Genomic DNA, 10988 nt, shown 5'->3' with positions numbered 1-10988 from the left:
GAATTTAGAGTGGTAGAAAGTGGCTTTAGCAGCAGAGACAGAGGAGGAAAATGTAGAGAGGAGGGAGTGAAAGGATGCCAGGTCCGCAGGGAGGCGAGTTTTCCTCCATTTCCGCTCGGCTGCCCGGAGCCCTGTTCTGTGAGCTCGCAATGAGTCGTCGAGCCACGGAGCGGGAGGGGAGGACCGAGCCGGCCTGGAGGATAGGGGACATAGAGAGGATGCAGAAAGGGAGGAGAGGAGGGTTGAGGAGGCAGAATCAGGAGATAGGTTGGAGAAGGTTTGAGCAGAGGGAAGAGATGATAGGATGGAAGAGGAGAGAGTAGCGGGGGAGAGAGAGCGAAGGTTGGGACGGCGCGATACCATCCGAGTAGGGGCAGTGTGGGAAGTGTTGGATGAGAGCGAGAGGGAAAAGGATACAAGGTAGTGGTCGGAGACTTGGAGGGGAGTTGCAATGAGGTTAGTGGAAGAACAGCATCTAGTAAAGATGAGGTCGAGCGTATTGCCTGCCTTGTGAGTAGGGGGGGAAGGTGAGAGGGTGAGGTCAAAAGAGGAGAGGAGTGGAAAGAAGGAGGCAGAGAGGAATGAGTCAAAGGTAGACGTGGGGAGGTTAAAGTCGCCCAGAACTGTGAGAGGTGAGCCGTCCTCAGGAAAGGAGCTTATCAAGGCATCAAGCTCATTGATGAACTCTCCGAGGGAACCTGGAGGGCGATAAATGATAAGGATGTTAAGCTTGAAAGGGCTTCATTATGGAAGTTAAAATCACAAGTTTCATTTACATTACATTTACATTTAAGTCATTTAGCAGACGCTCTTATCCAGAGCGACTTACAAATTGGTGCATTCACCTTATGACATCCAGTGGAACAACCACTTTACAATAGTGCATCTAAATATTTTAAGGGGGGAGGGGGGTGAGAAGGATTACTTTATCCTATCCTAGGTATTCCTTAAAGAGGTGGGGTTTCAGGTGTCTCCGGAAGGTGGTGATTGACTCCGCTGTCCTGGCGTCGTGAGGGAGTTTGTTCCACCATTGGGGAGCCAGAGCAGCGAACAGTTTTGACTGAGCTGAGCGGGAACTGTACTTCCTCAGTGGTAGGGAGGCGAGCAGGCCAGAGGTGGATGAACGCAGTGCCCTTATTTGGGTGTAGGGCCTGATCAGAGCCTGGAGGTACTGAGGTGCCGTTCCCCTCACAGCTCCGTAGGCAAGCACCATGGTCTTGTAGCGGATGCGAGCTTCAACTGGAAGCCAGTGGAGAGAGCGGAGGAGCGGGGTGACGTGAGAGAACTTGGGAAGGTTGAACACTAGACGGGCTGCGGCGTTCTGGATGAGTTGTAGGGGTTTAATGGCACAGGCAGGGAGCCCAGCCAACAGCGAGTTGCAGTAATCCAGACGGGAGATGACAAGTGCCTGGATTAGGACCTGCGCCGCTTCCTGTGTGAGGCAGGGTCGTACTCTGCGGATGTTGTAGAGCATGAACCTACAGGAACGGGCCACCGCCTTGATGTTAGTTGAGAACGACAGGGTGTTGTCCAGGATCACGCCAAGGTTCTTAGCGCTCTGGGAGGAGGACACAATGGAGTTGTCAACCGTGATGGCGAGATCATGGAACGGGCAGTCCTTCCCCGGGAGGAAGAGCAGCTCCGTCGAGCTTATCAAGGCATCAAGCTCATTGATGAACTCTCCGAGGGGACCTGGAGGGCGATAAATGATAAGGATGTTAAGCTTGAAAGGGCTGGTAACTGTGACAGCATGAAATTCAAAGGAGGCGATAGACAGATGGGTAAGGGGAGAAAGAGAGAATGACCACTTGGGAGAGATAAGGATCCCTATGCCACCACCCCGCTGACCAGAAGCTCTCGGGGTGTGCGAGAACACGTGGGCGGACGAAGAGAGAGCAGTCGGAGTAGCAGTGTTATCTGTGGTGATCCATGTTTCTGTCAGTGCCAAGAAGTCGAGTTTCAAGTCCATAATCCCACAAACACCATTGTTTGACACCGTGATGGTAAGCTAAGGTTCTATATTTTCATTCCTTAGCCTGAATAACAGTCCTTCAGTCTCATATATTGAAGGTTAGTTTCATAATCATATAACATTAGTGAAGTGGCTCACCATTGGGGAAAGTCGGAGGCTACTTATTTAACCATGTATCCCTGCATTAACCTCTCTGCGCACCAAACCTGTTAGCGGGATGAAATTCGACAACATTGGGTGATCGCTACATAAAGTTATATAAACATTCATGAAAATACAAGTGTCTCACATGTTTCGAAATCCTAGAATTTTGCTAATCCAACTGCGTTGTCAGATTTAAAAAAGGATTTACTGCGAAAGAATTACGATGCGATTATCTGAGGATAGATCCCCATAAAAAACCAACTCTTTCAACCAGCACAGGTGTAACAAAATCACAAACTGCAATAAAATAAATGTACCTTTGACGATCTTATAATAATAATAATAATATAATAATAATATATGCCATTTAGCAGACGCTTTTATCCAAAGCGACTTACAGTCATGTGTGCATACATTCTACGTATGGGTGGTCCCGGGGATCGAACCCAAATCTTCCTCTGTTTGCAATCCCAATGCTCATTGTTACACAATGAATGGTCTTTTGTTTGATAAAATCCATTTTTATAGCCTAACACGAAACATTTTGTGAACCGCTTGTCGTGAATTCCGTCTCATTCCATTTTCGATGACACATTCGATGTAAATACACACACTAAACTTGATTTTTCCAGTCATGTTTGGTTTCATTGCAATCAACTGGTTTGTTTGGAATACAACCAAACTTGATGGGTCATTTCGCGGGATGTATTGACTGAAAGAAACCGATTTGAAGACAACAAGTAATGACATCATTGTGCACCAATGATATGACTGCTGTTTCGTTGATTGACTGTATTTTAACACAATGACCACTGATCGTCTTGAAATCTAGCTGGGTAGATAGCCAATGAGCTGAGGTAAATGGCAATATGTAATGTTTATGTGTTGGAAGACCAACCCATGTAGTAAACTCCGGCGTAAAGAGGGTCATTCACCATTGAAGTTTCATACTGGAAGGAGCAACGCATGTTACGCACAGCGTTGTTTTGGTAAAGCGCATTTTCAGCTGTTTATATATCAATCAGTATGGTGACTAAGTCAGGGAAAGCTAAATCTAAGTCTAGATATATAGATGTACACACAGATTGTTGGAGGATGATTCATTTAGCAATTCTCAAATGGAGGAATATTTTTGGGAACGGAGAGGACATTGTTTTTGGACCGGTAAATTCTTCTCATGCTAATGCCGTTGTTTGAAATTAATAAAATATTATTTGATTTTTATTTAATTTTAATTTTAGTAGCAATATATAAAAATGTAATGTAATGTAATGAAATGTGTGATGCGTGTGTCTGCCACCCCAACCCACCCCCACATGAAATAGCCTATTTGAGGCTGTTGAGGGGAGGGCAGGCCCACAACAATGGCCAAAGTGAAATGGAGACAGTAGATACAGCTGGTCTGTTGAATATAATAAAGACAGTAGATCTAGCAGGTCTATAATAATATATTGAACCTTATGTTCCCTGTACTCTATATATATGTTTATTATACCTGTTGATACAGGGCTCATATGTGAAACTATTCTAACTGAACATTTTCTTTCACAGTGACACTGACTCCGAATGGGAGCCCCCAGTGCCAAGGTGTCCATCCCCACTGAAGCTGGTTCATCCAGCTCCTGCCACAAGTGGCGTTCATTTGCCCAAATGTATTTCTGCAGGCATGGATGGGCCAAAAGGGCACAGCATGGAGGCGTCGACGTGTTCTTTGCAAAATGAAGTCCCACATCACCTGCACCACATGCTTGGTGACCCTCTGCTTTACAACAGAAAGAGACTGCTATGGCACCTGGCATCAGCAGCACAATATTGTGTAGAGGACTGAGGGTCTTCCACATATTGAAAGTGTTATTTTGTAAATTTATATATTTTTTTCTTAATGTTTTTTCTCCATTTTTGGGGGAGGGGGGGGGTGTGTTAGAATACCATTTTGGTATTTTGTATATAGTTATTCCATTCAATGTATAACTTCACCAATTTGGCCACTTGGATACATTTGGGCTACTTGTGTGGGACACCTGGGTGACTTCATGATAAATGTCATGTAGCACACGCATTTTAGAAGTTATCATTCTGAAACTTTGCACAAGTACTGTTGCCCTCTTATGTTTTTCACCGAAATTGTCCCCATCCTCTATCTGAATGTTTGTTTTGTCTTGTTCATTTTAAAGATGATATAACAATAAAAAAATCATTGTATTATCTAAACCAGATCTATTGTGTTATATTCTCCAACATTAAATTCACATTTACACAAACTTTTCTTTCAAATTAAATCAAGAATATGCATATCCTTGGTTCTGAGCCTGAGCAGTTAGATTTGGGTATGTCTTCAGGTGGAGATTGAAAAAAGTAGGAGGGTAGCTGTAAGAGGTTAAAGAAATGGGTGGGGCTGGCTTAAGAGGGTGTGAACAATGCTGAATTGGTGTAGACAAAGGAGAGCTCTCCAGCAGTAGTACCAATCATTCAAAGGCCATTTTCTCAAAATTGACGTTACAAGTTTATCAACTTTCAAAGCCGAATTACTTTCCCATTGTACCTCAAATGCAGTGTATAGTATACCATTTTGTAGCTCTTTCTCTGCTTTCTTTCAAAGTAAAAAAAAAAACATTTCCAATGTTGCTACATAAGACCGAATCAAGGTGGTCGGTCACATATGGACTTGATATTTTACCAAGTAGGGCAATCTGTCTACCACACTAACCTTGTTACAACACAACTGCTTGTCTCAAACATATTAAGAAGGAAAGAAATTCCACAATTGAACTTTTAAAAAGGCACTATTAATTGAAATATATTCCAGGTGACTACCTCATGAAGCTGGTTGAGTGTGCAAAACTGTCATCAAGGCAAAGCATCACTACTTTGAAGAATCTAGAATATATTTTGATGTTTTTAACCTTTTTTTGGTTACTACATGATTCCATATGTGTTATTTCATAGTTTTGACGATTTCATTATTCTACAAAATAGTAAAAATAAAGAAACCCTTGAATGAGTAGGTGTCGACACTTTTGACTGGTACTGTATATATTTACAAAAATCATCTGGGGGATTGGAAATAAAGCTACAATCTGCAATATTAAAGCTGATCTACCCCCTAAAAAAATATGTAACGTTTTCTAAAGTATCTAATCTGATTACAATATTTTTGCTTGTAATGTAACTTATTACATTCACATTCACATTCACTTATTACATAGGGGGCAAGATGTTGCAATACATCTTCAGTTACTGTTAGTTTAGTTTAGCTTACTCTTTGTTAGTAACTTCAGGCGGTACTTAATTTTTTTAAAGGAATATTACCCCTCTAAGATCTCCATCTCCTTGTGCAATGTTGGTGTTGTCCCCTTGTCATTTGTTGCTCCTTTAGCAACAGGTAAACTTTGCAAATCCGACACGTGCGCCTTCGAGACTCGCGAGTCTCCGTCGGAGCGGGACATTCCGTAGTAGAAGGATGAGAGAGGTGACAGGAACTCCGCCGTCATGACAACAATCCGATTACATTGAGACACTTATCTGTGCAGGCTATTTATGCGCATACCAGCAGTGCTTAGGAGCAATACCCACTTAGAAGAACCGTCGCATGCACTGAACAAGGGGTATTTATTTGTATTTTTATACTAATTGTAATAGAACTAAAGAGAAAGTATTTATTGAGCAACATTGCAACTTTTCTTTGAGCTAGCCTACCTATGTATGTGGAGGAATTATCTGTGGACATTTAGGCTATCAAGTGGAGAACACTACGCGCAAGAAAAGGTTGCCAAATTTTAAGGATTTCATCAAATGCATATTGTTGATTCGAAGTTTTCTTTTGAACAGTAATCATGTCAAATGTACGCATCAGGCTATATTTATGTTGGGTTTTAACGTGCATTCGCGCGTTTCGACGGGCTGCAGAATAGGCTGACCAAAATAGGCATAGGCCGATTCTTTTTACTATCGTCTTGTTCCTTGAGGCAAGTTCTGAAAAACATATATAGAAATCTAGTTTCTGTTTTTTATATTGGAAGAAAAAGCAACTGTGCTAATCCTCTGTCATTCAGGGGCTGATGAAGGTAACCTACATGGTGTAAAGATGGATACTAGTCCTACAAGAAGTATTGATGGACAGACATGTGTGGGGGAGAGCCCTGCCCGCAATGGGGAGTCCAGGCACCGAGGCAGCACCAGGGGCAGCTTCCACGCAGTTGCCACATGGAGCTCATCCTCCCAGTCCTCCCAAAAGGAAGATCTGGGGAGCAATGTTAGTAAGAGACTTAATTCTATTGTCAACTCCCAATACAATGACCATCACAGCACCACAGCAGATCCCAAGGGCCAACTGTGGGTGTCAGCAGAACCTGACACAACCACCACCAATACCGCCACTACCACATTCTCCAAGGGAGCAGAAGTCATCACTTCTACTCAGGCCTCAGAGACGGAGGAGAATGACCATGTGGACCAGTCCACCTACTTTCAGAGGCAGTTTGGGGCGCTGCTCCAGCCAGGGGTCAACAAGTTCTCCCTGCGCATGTTTGGTAGTCACAAGGGCGTGGCAGCGGAGCAGGCCAGGGTCAAATCATTTGGAGTGTGGATCATCCACCCCTACAGTGACTTCAGGTAACTCAGAGAAGTGGGAGTGGAACAGGGCTACATAGAGAGCACAGAGGATTGGAAAAATAAAAAGAAGCCTAGACTGGCAAGACCAATGGGGGAGGCCAAACAGATTTTTCAATGACTCAGATTAATAATCCAGTTCAAATTAAACCATCCATGATGCAATTTTGGTTCAGATTAGATAGAACCATCCATGATAACATGCTATTTCTTGTCCATAACTTCTAAACATTTCATAGCAACTAAAAAATGCTTTATTATTTTGGCCTATCACAAACTAGTTACATCAAGGACAGTGTTCTGGACACAGATTACACCTCGTCCTGGAGTCAAAAGCAAGAAAATGCTTTTTAGTCTAGAAAAAGCAAGATCAATGGAGAATCTCCATTGAAAAAGCTTTTTAGTCCAGGAGTAGGCTTGACTTCTGTACTGGAAACTGTCCCCAAGTGTACAGTAAGTAGACAGATGTTAGAGGGTAAAAATCTGCTATGATTTATTTTTCAAGGTCAGCCTGCACTGTCGATAAGAAGATAAAGGGATTTGATTAGTGATACAGTATATTGAATGAGATCATCTGGATTAGAGCAGAACCCTGCATACCTTTGTCTCGCCCTGTCTGTAAACCTAACCCTAAAGGAAATGTTAAAATCCTATGCATGTACTAATCCAAACTCCCACAAAAGTTGCAATCAATTGAAGAATCTTTGTTCGTTTTCAATTGGAGCGGGTTCAGCTTTTAAGATTTTTATCCAAACACTTTTCAAGGAACATATAGTAAAGCCAGTCAAAGGCTGTGGCTTTGGGGTTAATGTCTATATATACACATCATACATTTTCCACACATACTCAACACTATATAGGTCAATGCCAGACAGTGAGGTTAAATCCATGCTAAGGGATTATTGCCAACAAGAAGAAACCCCATAATTTCAATCTTGCCCTGTATTATGTCATAAATACTGAGACAGATGAGAGGAAGATTACTGTAGGTCTGCCCTCTGCAACCTTATGTTCAACCTTCACTTTAATGGGAGTGGGTTTTGAAAACATACATCTAAACATCCAATTGATTTCTTTACCAATGTTATCAATCTAAAAAGGAAATACTGTTCTGAAACAGTATTTGAGCACACGTGCTCAAATAAGGACAAGTGAGAATATACTGTCTTGTTGTGGATTTACAGTACAACTACAAACAGCTAATTTTAAACTGCCATTACTTGAATGCAGGTAAAAAAAACTTAGAGGAAGGGAGGCCGGGGGAAAGTAAGCCGGTAAGGTCTGGTATGGTACGGTATGGAGTAACGGCAAAATAAAAAAATAAATAGTGTCCGTACAGGGTAACGTACCGGTAAGACATGAGCCTATTACAATAATTAAAACAAAGATGTCAAGAAAACTATTAGGCTATTACACTATAATTTATCATTACTGCCTGTCAGCCGCATGAAAACTTTTTCCAAAGTAACTTCAATTAAGAAAACTATATTTTACTAGCTTTGGTGTAGATCAACTTCTTCCAGTGTGATGTAATTGGTAGCTTGGTAAACTATATTTTCAGAGCAGCTTCCCCAACACTGCTTTTAAGCCAATAGAACATTTTGTACACACACAAGTGTGTGCACACAGATGCGGTCCCGTACCAGGAAGAAATTAAATATACTTTCACCACTGCTTACATCCCAAGTGGCACTCTATTCTGGCACTCTATTACATTTTATAGTGCACTTCTTTTGACCGTAGCTCAAAGGGCCCTTGTCAGAAGTAGTGCACTATAGGGTGCCATTGGACGCAGGCATTCAAAGCGATCCACTGAGTGACTGAGACCACATTGGACAGCAATTACACCCAAACCAAGTACACATTGCAAACCTAGACATGAGACAATGAGAGCTTATGTGACGACATGCAGTCATCTCTGTATGTACTGTAGACGTCTTGGAGTGTTCCAAGCTTTAGTGTACTAACTAGTGCATTATTAAACCAATTTATATTGTACTGTAGCCGACCCTCTGTTTCTCTTCATGGAAGTTTGCTGAGGATGCTGTAGGCCTACTTGGTGTAATGTACATTTTTAATGAATGGCTTTCCTTTTACAGCAGGGAGTGTCTGTGTTAGGCTCAGTAGCACTCAGAAACAACTCATTGGACATCTATCACTGTTCTGAGTGGATGGGCTTGCTTGGCCTTTATCTTTGTGACACTATTATGTCAAGGGGTACTCCTGTCACTTGAGTACAAATTCCACTCAACATACATTTAAATTTAGTGGCAACAAGTGTCTTGACAGTTACGAGAGCATTTAGAACAGGGGAAATGCTGATGTCATACAATAGATATGGGTATTTCTATAAATAATGAAGCCAATGTGTGACATTGGGATCAACATTTCAAAATGGGTAGAATTTAAAAAAATACATGTATGCAGTTCCACATGAGTATTTCGAGGAATATATGTAAATTGACCCATAACTCCACCTATACGACAACATACATCCTTCAAGCAGGGTTCATACAGACATTGGCAAGTCAAATTCAAGGACTTTCGGTGACTTTTTCAAACACTTAATTGTAATTTAAGGACCTCAATATTCTACAATTGTATAATTTATTTAATTGTACATATAAGGCCTAATATAGAACCTCCCCATCCCCCCAAAAAAGTATGTAAAAATTGTACAAGAAGTAGGCCATCGCCACTTTAAGAATTATTACTTGCATTGATATTCAAATTATTATTACATTCTAAAAGACGTGAGAATAATGTGGACTTGCCTGACTAAATAAATTGGATTCATTTTTCTGTAGCCTATGTGTGTGTGTGTGTGTGTGTATGTATATATATATATATATATATATATATATATATATATATATATATATATATATATATATATATATATATACATACATACATATATATATATATATATAATATATATATATATATATATATAAAGTGGGGCAAAAAAGTATTTAGTCAGCCACCAATTGTAAAAGTTCTCCCACTTAAAAAGATGAGAGAGGCCTGTAATTTTCATCATAGGTACACTTCAACTATGAAAGACAAAATGAGAAAAAAATCCAGAAAATCACATTGTAGGATTTTTAATGAATTTATTTGCAAATTATGGATTTTCTTTCTCATTTTGTCTGTCATAGTTGAAGGGTACCTATTATGAAAATTACAGGCCTCTCTCATCTTTTTAAGTGGGATAACTTGCACAATTGGTGGCTGACTAAACACTTTTTTGCCCCACTGTATATATATATATATATATATATATATTATATTTGTATTATTATTATTTATTTTATTTATTTAACCTTGATTTAACTAGGCAAGTCAGTTAAGAACAAATTCTTATTTACAATGACAGTCTACCGGGGAACGGGCAGAACGCCAGATTTTTATCTTGTCAGTGTAATGAACTTCGTCTGTTGTTTGTAGAGAGTCAGACCGAAATGCAGCGTGTAGGTTACTCATGACTTTTAATGAAGAATAATGCGGTACATGAGATAACTGAAAATACGAAAACAACAAACGAGTGAAACTAATTACAGCCTATCTGGTGACTAACACAGAGACAGGTTTGTACCTGTCTCTGTGTTAGTCACCAGATAGGCTGTAATTAGTTTCACTCGTTTGTTGTTTTCGTATTTTCAGTTATCTCATGTACCGCATTATTCTTCATTAAAAGTCACGAACTACAAAGCGCACTCAGGCTGCCTAAATACGGTTCCCAATCCGAGACAACGAGAATCAGCTGACTCCAATTAGGAATCGCCTCAGGCAGCCAAGCCTAACTAGACACCCCCCTAATAATACACACTCCCAATTAATACAAACCCCAATACGAAATACAACATATAAACCCATGTCACACCCTGGCCTACCCAAACAATTAACAAAACACAAGATACAATGACCAAGGCGTGACAGAACCCCCCCTAAGGTGCGGACTCCGGGACGCACCTCAAGAGCATAGGGAGGGTCCGGGTGGGCGTCTGTCCATGGTGGCGGTTCTGGCTCGGGACGTGGACCCCACTCCATAAATGTCCTAGTCCCTCCCCTTCGCGTCCTAGGATAATCCACCTTCTCCGCCGACCATGGCCTAATAGTCCTCACCCTGATCCCCACATAACTGAGGGGCAGCTCGGGTCCGAGGGGCAGCTCGGGACCGAGGGGCAGCTCGGGACCGAGGGGCAGCTCGGGACCGAGGGGCAGCTCGGGACAGAGGGGCAACTCGGGACAGAGGGGCAAC

At 41.5% G+C, this 10988-nt stretch overlaps 1 protein-coding gene across 1 annotated transcript in view; it reads left to right on the top strand.

The window, feature by feature from the left end:
- The first annotated feature begins 5579 nt into the window (after positions 1-5579).
- Positions 5580-10988, top strand: part of LOC124028298 (potassium/sodium hyperpolarization-activated cyclic nucleotide-gated channel 2-like) — a 17605-nt gene continuing 12196 nt past the window's right edge. Inside the window, exons 1-2 of the mRNA XM_046340400.1 lie at positions 5580-5881; positions 6169-6727. Coding sequence (XP_046196356.1) covers positions 6201-6727 — 527 coding nt within the window. The 5' untranslated portion in view covers positions 5580-5881; positions 6169-6200. The remainder of the gene's footprint in view (positions 5882-6168; positions 6728-10988) is intronic.

The sequence above is a fragment of the Oncorhynchus gorbuscha genome, unplaced genomic scaffold, assembly GCF_021184085.1.
Source record: "Oncorhynchus gorbuscha isolate QuinsamMale2020 ecotype Even-year unplaced genomic scaffold, OgorEven_v1.0 Un_scaffold_3986, whole genome shotgun sequence".
NCBI classification, from domain to species: Eukaryota; Metazoa; Chordata; class Actinopteri; order Salmoniformes; family Salmonidae; genus Oncorhynchus; species Oncorhynchus gorbuscha.
The sequence above is the reverse complement of the archived record's forward strand: the minus strand, read 5'-3'. Positions and strand labels throughout refer to the sequence as shown.